General features: G+C 44.7%; 1 protein-coding gene across 1 annotated transcript in view; it reads right to left on the reverse strand.

Moving 5' to 3' along the window:
- Window positions 1–12,633: 12,633 nt before the first annotated feature.
- The window catches only part of Thegl (theg spermatid protein like), a 35,126-nt gene continuing 33,441 nt past the window's right edge, over window positions 12,634–14,318 (reverse strand). Inside the window, exons 8-9 of the mRNA XM_052199454.1 lie at window positions 13,079–13,254; window positions 12,634–12,748 (exon numbers count right to left, since the gene is read on the reverse strand). Of these exons, the coding sequence (XP_052055414.1) occupies window positions 12,634–12,748; window positions 13,079–13,254 (291 nt within the window). The remainder of the gene's footprint in view (window positions 12,749–13,078; window positions 13,255–14,318) is intronic.

Raw genomic sequence — 14,318 nt, forward strand, 5'->3', positions numbered from 1 at the left:
GTGTCTCCAGAGGTGACCAAGAATGCAATAGTTGGCAGAGACGGGGATGGAAAGTCTTAGGACTTAGCAGCAGGTGTGTGGCTTTTAAGACCCATGGGATAATAATCCCAAACTTCCCTCAGAACTGACCAAGGCTTCGGGGAGGGGCACACCAAGACTGTCAGAGGACACACCTCAAACTCTACCCTGCCGAGGAAAACAGCAACAACAATAACAACAACAATAACAACAACACCCTACTATTAGCTTAAAATATAACAGACAAGAAAAAAAAAAACCTACCGATGATACAATTGCCCCTCAGTGTCCATGGGGCTTGGTTTCAAAGACCCATGTGGATATCTGAGCCAATGGATACTTGAGATATTTGCATATAACCCATGTACATCTGCCTATATTCTTGAAAATCTCCTCTAGATTGCTTACAACACTTAATACAATTCAAATGCTATAAATAGTTGTCTAGAGAATAATCACAAAAGGGGTCTGTGCGTGTCCAGCTCAGATGCAGATATTGTATATGCATGCAGATTCCAGGCTTTACCACATGGTTTCGTCTGTTTAGGTTGAATTTGTAGCTACAGAATCTATAGATACAGAGGGGGGAATTATAAAATGTATGGCCAAGTGATCCTTTGAAATACAAGTTTCTTCCTTTTCTCTCTTTTCCATTCCTTCTATTCCCACCAAGCTCTGCCCCAACTTTCAGAGAAAGAACACAGTAAGAGAAAATGGGTGAGCTTGGATGTGGGTTTGCTCCAGATTCCAAAAGCTGTATTCTAGGGTTGAGCTGCTATGAAGAAGACCAAAAGAAGTGAATCTGTGTCATTTCCAGACTGGGAAGAGACGTCCATGGGGGGAGCAGAAAAGGGAAGCTGAGAGGCTGTGAGTTCTAAGAACAGCCATGATGGAGTCTGGCTTGGCAGCACAGTCACCAAGAAGGGCAGAAAACCCCAGAGAGAAGCGGGGGGTGTGTCAGCTGGTAGGATTGGCCTCAGCCTGGCACTCATCCCATGTATCAGGCAGGGCAGAGTACCAGAGAAAGCTAAAGGCTGTGACAAGAACAGGAAGACAGGAAGGGGACAGCACGTCTCAGCAGTAACCAGTGTGGACCAGGACTAAAGGTCTTCCTAATTCCAAAGGCCTGCCCCCGATGCCCTTCACACTTGTTATCTTGGCATTGAGGAGACTGCTGAATGCCAGAAAGATAGGAAGCTCTTTTCCCACTAGCTGGGTGGGCAAAGGCTCAAAGTCAGAAAGCCAGGAGAATTATAAAGTCCTGGTCTTCATAGGTCTGTGTTTGTCCCAGGTTTCATTACCAGGAAGTTGTCTTGTGGCTTGAGGGAAAAGGGTGCAGGTGGCCCAGGACTGCAGGAGGTTAGTGTTTGATTGTGGAGAGCCAGTCTGAAGTCTCCTGGATTGACCAAACCAGCACATCAGAGAAGGACCTGTAGACTCATTCATTTCTCTGCCTAAGGAAAAGCATATGTACGTCAGCAACGTGTTGCTTCAGATCAAAAGGATGCACCCGTCTCCCTGCTAATCTTGCCTATGCTTTCAAAAGTATGATTCACCTCACAGTTGCCATGGCTTGGAGCAGCTTCTGAAGCCGCTTCCACACGTTTGTTAGTGGATGAATCCTATGGTGAGAATTGCTAAGACACAGTGTTTCCTTAACAAACAAGCTGAGGGAGGTTTGGAACGTTTCCTAAAAGGTAAAACTGATTCATCTACCCTTGTGGAGAGGAGACTCATGGGAGTCACCTAAAGAAGTGTGCTGGTTTGGGCAATGGATACAAAGTCTCCTTCTCATCTGGTTCTTAATCTCCACGCCTTATAAATAAGCTTGTTGCAGCCTGATTGGATGATTCAGGATTTCCCCAGGAGTAATATTGCAGCCAGTGTTCTCTGCCACCCCTTTACTTAAGAAGGAAAAAAAAATCTAGATTTGTTTTTTTGGAGAAGTTTTAAGTTTACAGAGGGAAAAAAAACTGGGCAAAACTTAGAACATCTTACCTTAGTGGGATACAGTTGATAAGTAATTGTTGAGCCCAAATGGTTAGGTTTTACTTAAAGTTGATGTTGTTGTGGTTTTCATTCATTTTATGTAGTGGCCAAGTGGCCATCGGAATCATGGCGAGAGATCATTGTTCTAAAAGTTCTCTGTGTTCCCCCTACTTATCCCCCTTCCCATTGTGCCTCTTCCCATCATCTCTCCAGCTCCAAACCTCCACTTTGGTTTTATTAATCTCGCCACTCCAGAGATCATGGAAATCCAATGGCTACAAGCATCATTTATGGATTGCATCATTTAGTGGTATTTGGAAGCCAGGCTCCACCCCCAAACCACACCCCCATCTCTTTCAATCATGCTCCAGTTGTTTTGTTTTAAATTTATTTATTTTATGTATACAGTGCTATCTGCCTGTGCACCTGCATACCAGAAAAGGGCATCATATCATATTACAGATGGTTGTGAGCCACTGTGTGGTTGCTGGGAATTGAACTCAGAACCTCTTAACCTCTGAGCCATCTCTTCAGTTCTCATACTTTATCAGCAGCCAAGGGATGCATTTTCCCCAGTTGTACATGTTACTTTGCTGTCTAGTGGCTTTGGATCAACGTTACATCACAGTTCTATTTCCAGGTTCTAGAGGAGTCCACACACACATTCTCCCACCATGTGTGATGAATTCTGACAGTATGAAATGACCTAGCTCTTCGACAGAAGCAACCAACACTGGAATACAATTTGATTCTGTCTTGCCAACTAAATGTGTTTAATGTTATTTTTTTGAGACAGTGTTTCTCTGTTTAGCACCAGCTGCCTTAGAACTCCCTCAGAACTCAGAGATTTGCCTGCCTTTGCATCCTGAGTGCTGGGATTAAAGGTCTGAGCAACCACCACCTGGCCAGGAGCACAGTCTTAGTTCCCCTTGCGCTGAACATTTGATTATGTCAGACTTTTACTTTGGATTTTTTTTCCTTCACAATCCCATTTTTCATCAAAAGTTTTGACCATATCCTTACTGGAATGTCATCTTTCCAGAATAATAGTCAGCAACAGAACAGCAAAGTAGTGAACACTAAGCCTTGAAAATTTCAGCTATGTTCTCTTGTTTTAACTTTTTTTTCTTTAGGATTCATTGATTTATTTCATATACAGCATTCTGCCTGCATGTATGCTTGAAGGCCAGCAGAAGGCACTAGATCTCACAGTTATCTCTCTAGATGGTTGCTGGGAATTGAACTCAGGACCTCTGGAAGGGCAGCCATTACTCTTAACCTCTGAGCCATCTCTCCAGCCCAATTCCAGCCATTTTCAAATATCAGAATCCTGGTCTGGAGCATGAAGACCGTCACACTTTACAAGCTGAAGAAGGCCTCTTGGTGCCGGCAGGAATGGATAGGAGCGTGCATTGCAAGACAGTTTTTATACTACACCATTTTCTAAGCAGCTCATATTTGCTTAGAATGTTTGTCCACAGCAGATGGAAGTCCCCAGCCAGCCCAACTGAACTGCACATATCTGAAAAACATCGTGAGAATGTTTTCCTCCTTTAAGCTACAACTCGCTTTATCTTAAAGATAATAATGGTTTTTAGAAAAATCTCCTTTGGAATGTAAGCTTGAAGTTTTCTTTTCCCCCACTCTTTATGGAAAGGCCCAAGGGGTTGGGCGACGGCAATCCATTAAACAGGGATTCCTCTGAGCTGTGCAAGAATCAGCCTGATTCTCAGGGTCTATGTCCTTGTTTGGGAGATTTTCCTTTGCATACATGGTTGGCAGTGCTGAGGCCCTGTCCAGCCACTTCCCAGGAAGGTCTTACAGTCTCCAGGCTAAAGGGGATCCAAGAGTAAAAACCTGCAGAGGCTGCAGAAATCGAGCTGTCCAGTCTGAGCTGTGACTCTGCAGAGCCCGTTAGGACTGCCAACAAGTCTCTCCATGAGAATCCTGCAGCAGCCGCTTCCTAGATACTAAGGCTGTGAGACTGGCTGTTTTGTTTTAACAAGTGAGTTATAGCATTCTTTCACATAGTTTAGAGGTCGTCACCTTACATGGTTTGCAAATATAGTCAGAATCCATACATTCAACCAACCACAGCTCGAAAATGCTTTTTTTGGGGGGGGAAGTGTGCTTCCTGAAGATGCACAGGTTTCACAATTCCCTAAATTACATAGTATAAAACTGTTCATGCCTACTTTTAGTCTCTATAGATAGCTGCATACACGAGTCATATCTTAGTCAGTGTTCTATTGCTGTGAGGAGACACCATGATCATGGCAACTCTTTTTTTTTTTTTTTAAAGATTTATTTATTTATTTATTCCATGCGAGTACACCGTTGCTGCCTTCAGACACATCAGAAGAGGGCATTGGATCCCATTACAGATGGTTGTGAGCCACCATGTGGTTGCTGGGAATTAAACTCAGGACATCTGGAAGAACAGTCAGTGCTCTTAACCACTGAAACATCTCTCCAGCCCAATCATGGCAACTCTTAAAAAGGAAAGTATTTAATTGGGGACTGACTTACATTTTTCAGAGACTTAGTCCATTCTCATGGCGGGGAGCATGGTGCCATTGGCTTTGGAACCTCAAAGACACCCCTAATGATGCACCTACTCCAACAAGGCCACACTTCCTCCAACAAGGCCACACCTCCTCCAATAAGGCCACACCTCCTCCAAGACCACACCTCCTCCAAAAGGCCACACCTCCTCAAGACCACACCTCCTCCAAGACCACACCTCCTCCAACAAGACCACACCTCCTAATCTTTCTAATTCTTTTCAATGGGGGCCATTCTTAGTCAAACCACCATACATCCATATACATACAGAAAGTAATGAAAACAAATCTTAAACCATTTTAAAGATTTGGGTTGTTTTTTTAATTTTATGTTTATGGGTATTTTGTCTGCATGTGTCTGTGCACTACATGTGTGCAGTGCCTGTAGAAGCCAGGAGAAGATGTTGGAACCTCTAGAACTGAAGTTACAGAGGTTGTAAGCTGCCACATGGGTTCTGGGAACTGAATGTGGGTCCTCTGCAAAAGCAACAAGTGTTCTTAGCTGCTTTGCCATATCTCCAGCCCCAATAAAAATAAATCTAAATAAATAAATAAGAGCCAGAGGCTCTGAGTCTGGTGCTGTTGTCTTTTGGCCTTGCCTGGGAATGGTCGTGGACAAAGCCCCTCCAGGACAGCTTAAGGACAGTTGGTGCTGTCTTTCCTAATGGCTTAGGAAGGCTTATATTCTATGCTTCTAGACTCTCTACTTGGGATTTTGTAAATGGCACCCTATTGAGGTGCAAATGTTTTTAACATGTACTGAGACATCTTTTTCTGAATGTTTGCATTCTTAAAAGAGGTAAATCCTTAGGTCATGGGAAAATAATTCTGGAGGTGGAGTTTTATGCATTAGAAAGCTGGTAAGAGAGATGGAATTTGGATAGGACCAGAACAATATGAATAAAAATAATCAGTGAGGATTTACCATGCACAAACACTGGGCCTACAGCATGTTTGTTGTCTTACTTCATCTTCACAGGAACGCTAAGGGTAAATGGAGAGAATGTGAGCTCAGACCACCCACACCCACAGCTAGCTGTCTTCGTGAGTGAGCGTGGTTTCCACCTTTGCCTTCTCCGGGAACCTTGCCCGCAAAGATGAAACTGTCAGTAACCTTTGTTGTTATTCTAAAATATCTCGCTAGCCTTGCCAGCTCTCCAAGGTTCCCCTGGTCCCGCCTTGCAGTATCTTGCCCTTTGTCTAGTATTAATTAGCTCTTCCTCCTGAAAGACCTTAGACCAGACCCCTCCAATCAGAGATACCACACCCTGCCCTCCCACTGGTAGATACCACAAAAGTCAAGCTGCTGTATTTTGGGATTAGCTTTTTCTGAAAACGTCCTGCCTTCAGAAACTTGTACTTTTGCCCAACCTTTCAACATTAATAATATTCTTTGAGACCATTTAAAACTACTCACTCTGTTTTCCTACTGGTACTCAGCCTGTTTAACAGCCCATGTTATTCTATGTGACCAATCTCTCTCCTTGTGAAACTGTTAAGTGTTCTGTAAAAAGGTACCCCTTTCTGAGCATGGTGGTGCACATCTTTAATCCTTACAGTATCTTGACCTTTGTCTAATATTAATTAGCTCTTCCTCCTGAAAGACCTGCCTTACACCAGACCCCTCAAACCTCAGAAATATCACACCCTGCCCCTCCCTTCTGTATTCAGGAGTCAGAAGAAGGGAGATCTCTAAGTTGAAGGCCAGCCTGGTCTACATAGTGAATTCCAGGCCAGACAGGGCTACATAGAGACCCAGGCTCAATAATAATAATAATAAATATGATAATAATAATAGATAATAGACAATGGGAATAATAATAATTGGTAAATCTTTGAATTGAATAGTTTGAATTTGAATGATTTAAATGAAAACAGAACCCATAGACTCTGGGTGAGGCATTATTGGAGGTGTGGCCTTATTGGAAGAAGGGTGTCACTAGGGGTGGGCTTTGTTTCAAAAGCTCAAGTGGGACACAGTATCACTTTCTCTACCTGCTGCTGCCAGGGTCAGGTGTAGAACTCTCAGCTGCTCCTCCAGCACATGTGTGCCTGAGTGTCGCCATGCGTCCCACCATGACAATAATGGACTGAACCCCTGAACTTATAAGCCAGCCCCGATGAAATGTTTCCGTTTATAAGAATCACTGTAGTCCTGGTGTCTCTTCATAGCAATAGAACTCTAAGACAGCAAAGTATCCTTTATTCCTTTCCCATGTTTTCTGTGCTGTTCAATGCACACAGAGCAAAGCCTTTTGCTTGAGACAGGTAGACATCACCGACACCACACACATACAACAGATGGCATGCAAACCACAGGGGACACACAATAGGACAGACAAAAGACACGGTAAATGGAGAATTCAAAAGTGGGCTCCCTCTTAGTCTAAGTCACTCCAAGAGGGAAAAAAAATCTTTGTATTCTCTAATGTGTCTTTGATGCACTGTGCCTCAGCCACCTATTAGCGTAGCTTTACTTTGTTCCAAAGCTACATGATGGTCTTTGCCAGCCCGAATTCAGTAACAGTACTATTCTTGCTTCCATTTTGTTAATGATAAAATGGAGGCCCAGAGAAGTTAAAGACACAGTATCCATAATGCACAGTTCTAGTCATATATCTATACTGCTTCCCTCTAACATTTGAAGTCACATGATATAGTCATTTATATTTTAACCTACAACCAACCACATGGTGATCATCCCAGAGAAGCCTTAAAATGGCTCCCCAATGTCGGCCATGTTTCAAGTCTGCCATCGCCTGGAGGGTGGCACTTCCCAAAGACTTCAGGTCCCATAGAATGTTCATCCCACATGCCCGCCCATCACACTGTGTTCCTGGCATGTGGGTGTGTCTTACTGCCCTCTTACCCTGAAGGCTGTTGCTCCCTGGTCTCCATACCCTACAGCCAGCTTTCCCTATCCCTGGCTGCATGCCTCCCCTATCTTGCAATCCGTGTCAGGATACCCATCTTCCTGGGAGTCCTAGGACACACCCTGGCCATAGGAAACAGACAGGCAGGCAGATGCATGTCACTGTGAGTGGAAATGTTCTTTCATCTGGGAACACCTCCCACGTGGAAAAGGAAAAGTCTCACAAAGTCTGAAAGAATGGGTGTCTCTAGGCCCTTTCTTTACAGCCTCTGGCACAGCTGTTGCCAAGGCTGCCAGGGGCCAGGACCTCCTCAGATGGGCCCTTTAGAACTCGTCAGCGAAGGTAGGGGTGTTGGACCTGCCGGGACCCACATGCTCCCCCACTCAAACTATGCAGGTTATTACTGTGAGTGGGTATATGTAAATAGAGTGGGGGCAGAACGAAGAAGGGCTACCTGCTCTTTTTACCAAAGTTAAAGCCCTGTCTACAAGCCCATGGAAAGCAGCCAACAGCTGGCAAACCACCCGAGTTTCCCCATTTCATGAGCCAAAGCCGAGCTACCGTTTACCTTTTCCATTAGCTTATTCTAGCTCCGTAATCTGTGACTTCATTTTGTATTCAGGCATATTGTGAAACTATTAAATAGAGAATCCCTGACGTAAACAGTTTGTAGGTATCTTATTGTCTGCTGTTCTGAATAATAAAATAACCTCTCCTAATCTCCCTCTCCTCCAACTTGGGACAGGATTTACCTTTGAAAATCATATATGTTACGCATCTATAAGTCACTTAATATGATGTTGGTTAACATTGTCCTTGTGGTATCAGAGTATTTGTCTTTAGGAAATCCTTATTTTAATCATTTCCCCAATGTACGGGAGTGAGGTAGGTAATTTAAATGGGCTAAGAAAAATATGTAATATGCCCCCTTTTAAAAAAAGATGAATATTTTTTAACTAAATAAGAAACAAATCGCATGCATGTAGCCAGAGTTTGTTCCTGTGTGGGTTCTCCTTTCGTTATCACCCTTTCAAGCCCTTAACACCAGAGAGGAGAGGAAAAAAGAGGTGAAAGGGAGCGAGGTTAGACTTAGATTACTTCCTGACGAGTAGTGACGTCGAATTCCTTGGGACAAGTTTGATCTTCATCATCAGGATACTAATTTCTTCTCCTTTCTTCTTTGTGTATGACCATTGGGTCAGGTATAACAAGGTATAACAAACCTTGACCAACAGCCAACAACCAACACACACTGACTGCCTCTCAGGACCCTAGCATTTATATACTGTCTGAAAAGTCCCCAGAATTCCAAACATCACACAGTCGCAGAAACTGTCTACCGCTGGTAAATCACGCCCCTGCTAGAGAATGAAGCAAATCACAATCAGATGCTATGGGCAATCTGAAGCCACCCCTCACCCCATGCCTGGGATTAAAAGGAAGACATATTCTTATTCTTTCTGTGTTTTTTTAAAGAAACCGCAATTGTCACCACACATGCAGAATAGTCTACAGTAGTTTCTGCCGTTTTGACATATCAGAAGGTTGATGGTGGCCTAGTGCTACAGCACGCACCTGCCACTCTTATAGCTTTGTCTTGTCATGGAGGTACTGGGACCATCTCACACTATCACAAGGATGACTGACCAGCCGGGTGTGGTGGCACACACCTGTGATCCCAGCACTTGGGAGGCAGAGGCAGGCGGATTTCTGAGTTTGAGGCCAGCCTGGTCTACAGAGTGAGTTCCAGGACAGCCAGGGCTACACAGAAAAACCCTGTCTTGAAAAAAAAAATAGACAAGGATGACTCAACCAAATACATAAAGTTATTGGGGGCATACTAACAGTATGCATTATAATGTTCTCAGGTAATGATAGCTATTGTGAATCTGAGGTCAGCTTTATCTACATAGTAAGTTCCAGGACAACCTGACTTAAAATAGTAATAATAATTAATAATAACAATAATAGTAAATTAAGCTATCTTGTATCTACTCATATATATATATATCTACTCATAGATATATCTATGAGTAGATATATATATATATATACCCGGCAGCTCTGGGCGTATCTATGAGTAGATACAAGTATATATATATATTTATATATATCATATATATAAATGATTTGGTACTGTCCTTAGTTTCAAATGCCCACAGAGCCTTGGAACATGTCACCCAAGGACAACAGGAATTACTTTTATAACAAACTGGTTGAGCTATAACTGAGAAGCAATGCAGGAAAGTCTGGTACTCCGTCTACAGTCCAGGCATGCCTTAAAAGGGCGAAAGATGCTCTGTCCCCTGTTCTAATGAACTTAACTCAGTAGCTTTCCATTGCCTTGAGGGTGGAGGCTGAAACAGTGATGCTCCTCTGGTGCTCCGACTGCCTGGCTGCCACCCCTCCTCCCCCAGCTCCCTCTGGCGTCTTAGACCTTTCCTTCAGAGCCATGTGGACGCTTTCAGCCTACGGTGTACTCTCCCATCAGCTAGGAAGGATTTACTAGAAGGCTATGGGGAGTTCCTGAGTCAGAGGAGTAGCTGAGGACCTGGCAGAGGAGTAGCTGAGGACCCGAGATGCTCCAGCGTGACAGACAGGTAGGGACGCTTCAGAGCACCTAGAAAGGGAGACGGCAGCTCTTACGTACTGCCCTCTACTCAAGACCCAGTTTCAGACAATGGCCGCTAGGCCCACAGGGCTTTGTCACGTGTCCATCCTTTCACTAGACCACCTTGAAGAAACGTTACTTTTTTTTTTTTTTTGAACAGTCTCTTGTATAACCCTGGTAAACTGGAACTTGATATTTATACCAGGTTGGTTTCAAACTCAGAGAGATCTTTCTGCTTCTACCTAAGTGCTGGAATTGAAGGCATGGGCCACCACACCCAGACGCATAAAATTTTGTTGTTTGTTTGTTTGTTTACTTTTAAAGATTTAACTTTTATTTCATACGTGTGGCTGCTTTGCCAGTAACATACGGAACCGCACCGCATGCACGTGTTTGTGGCCAGAAGAGGGGCTCAGATGTCCTGAGCTGGAAGTGCAAGCAGCGGTGAGCCGCCCTGGGCGTGCTGGGCACTGGACCCGGCAGCTCTGTGAGCACAGCAAATGCTCTTCACCCTGGAGCTTCTCTCCAGCCCCCTGATTTATTTGTTCACATCATAGGGAATGGGGTTTGTGCTCAGGGCCTCGCTCGCTCGTGAGACAAGGGCTGCCCCCAACCCCAAGCTATGTGTCATCTCCCTCCTCCCCCCCTCCCCCCTCCGCTAACCCCACCACCATGTAAAGCTGAGTGACTTGAAGGTAGCTCCTGGGAAGGAAATGGGAGATGCCCTCCAAAGGGAAGAAAATCATCCCAGGATGACCAGAAACCCAAACACATCTCTGAAGTGCACATGTCCACTCTATGGAATGCCTTGCTGTGCACTCTGAGGTCAGCTGGTCCTACTCAGTGTTTGGGTTCCAGTCCAGTTGTCTCTTTGTTAAAGACAACCTCCCTCGCTTGCCTAAGAGATGGAAGCTCTCTGTTCTGCAATCTCACAACATTACGTCACATCACAGCATTAGTACCATGGCTGTGTTACACTTACCTGTGATGGGGTGTAATGGAGATGAACAGCTGTAAGAGCAGAACTAGCATCTGATTGGCTCACTGCGCTGCACCTCCCACTCCTTAGACAGTGCCTCAGAAAGCAGTCAACAAACATTTGCTTGATGGAAACCCCAGGCTGTGGTTTTCCTTGTTGGTATTAATGATGCCGTTCCTCCCTCCCAGTAAACCCAGTGCATTTTAATTCAAACTCGTGCTTTATTCTATGCATCTTTCCATGTAATCTTTCCAACACTGTGGAAGGACCTACTTTATATAGAGAGACTGAGACATAGGGAGTCGAGAATTTAAGCTCAAATGCGCAGTGAATGACCCGGGAAACACAAAGAAAACAACTATTGTTTACTTCTTGACGCCCTTCCATATACAATAGCTCTTTCAGTGTAAAATAAGATTCTGAGGAAATTCATCTTTATGCAAATCTAGGCGCGTCCCATAAAAATTAAATGTTTTAAATAGTAGTACATGGAAAGAACTAAATTCAAAAACTCTAAGCAAATACAATTTGGTACAGAGTTTTTCATGCTTGCTATTAAAAACAATGCACACACATACACAAACACACACATACACATATATATATATACACACACATACACAAACACACACATACACATATATACACACACACACACATACACAAACACACACATACACATATATATATACACACACACATACATACACACACACCCACAAACACATATATATACACACACACACGTACACACATATATACACACCCACAAACATAGATATACACACACACATACACACATATACACATGCACCCACAAACACACATACACACCCTCCAAGACAAGGTCTTTTTATGGAGTAGGTCCTTTTGCTTCTGTCTCCCAAACTCCGGGAACACAGTATCATTAGCCTTTTCTTTTTAGAACTTATTTGTCTTGTGGGGCTGGCCTGTGACTGTTTGTTGCCCACTGCTCTTGGACTCTTGGGCTCAAGCGATCCTCTCTCCCCTCCCTCCCCAGTAGCTGGGATTATAGATGCATGCCCTGTACCTATCTCTTCTCTCTCCTTCCGTGGTGAGTGGCTGTGAACCTGGAGAGGCAGGAGAGATTGGTAAAGATGTTAAAGGAAGCCGTTCGCTAGCATGAACTGTGAAAACCTTTCATCCTATCCTAAGAAGCTCTCCGCGCCTCGTTTTTTGTACGTGGTGAAGGGAGCCGGACAAGGCCGTGCAGGAGTGACCGCGATGGCCAGGACTTTGTAGAGAGGGGCTGGAGACAGAATTCAGGAGGTAGTGGCGCAGGAGCAGCAGCAGCAGCAGCAGCAGCAGCAGCAGCAGCGCCGCAAGGAGGCCACCGAGATCCCAGCTTGAGGAGGGATAATGAGGCAGGCACTGCTTTCTCTTTTATTGCTGGGTGAGGTCCCCAAACTTGGTAAAGACAAGATCGCACACAGTGCCATCTGACGCTCACAGTGGTGTTTCCTGGAAGTCTCACATCTGGGAGGTGATCGGTGATTTAAACACCGAGGCTGGGAACAAAATCATCTGCCGCGCGGTCTAGGTACCTAACTTGTGTCTGCCTGGGGTGACCTGCTGTAGTTAACGCACAATGGGTTCAGCCAGCTCCTTGATCCTGGAGGAACAATGTGCTTTCAAAGCAGAAGGCTTGACTTTAAAGACGTCCGGGTCGTAATATACAACGTGAGATGGACCCCTGGAATCGGAGAAAAAGAAACCAACCTGATGCGAGAACAGAAAAGGAACTGGCATTTCCCAAGCACACCCTCGCCCTCATGCTAAGTAACGAGCATATTATTATCCCATTGGGATTTCAAGGCCACCATTATAAGAAAACGAAGGGTCAAAGGCGCTCTAAGCACAATCTCGGGTCTGCAAGCTGTCAGCTTCCAAAGATTTTACTCTTTCCCCCCCCCCCCCAAAAGTTATGGCTTTGCTTTGTTTTGTTTTAAACTTTAGATCAACATTCCCACTTTCTTCAGACCCCTAACCCTTCCTGTCCCACCTTAACCTTTAATTGCAATACCTCGTGTGTGGATTAGCCAGTTCCTGGATTCTGTCAGACACCTGAGAATGAGTCGCAGCATAAGATACAGGCCATCGAGCATCTCGGACAGGTTGATAATCTTCATGAACACGTTTGGACTTTGCTAGAAATATCGTTCTTTCACTAGGATTAGCAACTAGGGCAGCAGGGGCTACCTGTAGAAAAAAAATACAAAAAACAAAAAACAAAAAAACCAACAACAAAGATACAAATGCCATCCCAGAATTCCCCATGCCCCGTCTCCCTCTCATTTTTCTCCTGCAATACTGCAGTCGTACTCCCTGCTGATCCCCTCGCCACCCAGCCACCCATTGGAGTAGTTCAGCCTTCCTCTGATGGCTGAGGAGAATGGACAACTCTGAGTAGCTTATCTCCACCCTCCCCTCTCCATCTTCACAGTCCTCCGCCAGGCAAGTACTTTCTACAACTCAGTTGAAGCACACCACCCTCCGGTGTTAGACCCCCCTGAGGAACCTCATTTTGCTGACACTGGAGAAGGTTCCTTCCTGTATCCGTAGAACTCCCATAAAATCTGAACCCCACGTTTCTGACCTCATCTTTCCCCCTCCCCATCAGGACATGTGACCCTTGGGGCTACCACAGAACAGTAGCCACACAAGGCCTCTGTTCTGGCTCTTTCTGCCTCAGGACCTTGTCACTTGCTAGTTCTGCGTGAGACATCTTTCCTCAGTCTTGGCTAAGACACATTTTCCTTGTCTCTAGATTCAGACCTCAGACCCTCACAGAGGGATTCCTGACCTGCAGAAAGAGATCATCTGTTCTAATAGGCCATCTCTACAGCACTTATTTGGTCTTCCTGTCTGTCTGTCTGTCTGAAACCGTTTCACAAGCCCTCATGCTATACAACTCAACTTTGCCTCAAACCTGAGATCCTCCTGCCTCAGGATCCTGAGCACAGATAACACATTTGTCTCACCGTACCTGGCACACTTAATCTTCCTCATAATATGTATCTACAGCACAAACTCATTTGTCTATCATCTGCTTTTTCCATTACAGTATAAACTGCTCAGAGGAGACTGTTTGCCCTATTACCCAACAGGTGCCAAATGAATCCATGTTGCCTGACTATTCTCTTGTCTGACATCGAAAGGCATGTCTTCCATATTGTTTCTTTACTGGTAAAAATAAGGGAGCTGTTGCATAGCAACCAGCCAGTCCTCCCTGTGAAGAGCAAAGACTCACACCCAGCTCACTA

The sequence above is a fragment of the Apodemus sylvaticus genome, chromosome 11 (genome assembly GCF_947179515.1).
Source record: "Apodemus sylvaticus chromosome 11, mApoSyl1.1, whole genome shotgun sequence".
Taxonomy (NCBI): Eukaryota; Metazoa; Chordata; class Mammalia; order Rodentia; family Muridae; genus Apodemus; species Apodemus sylvaticus.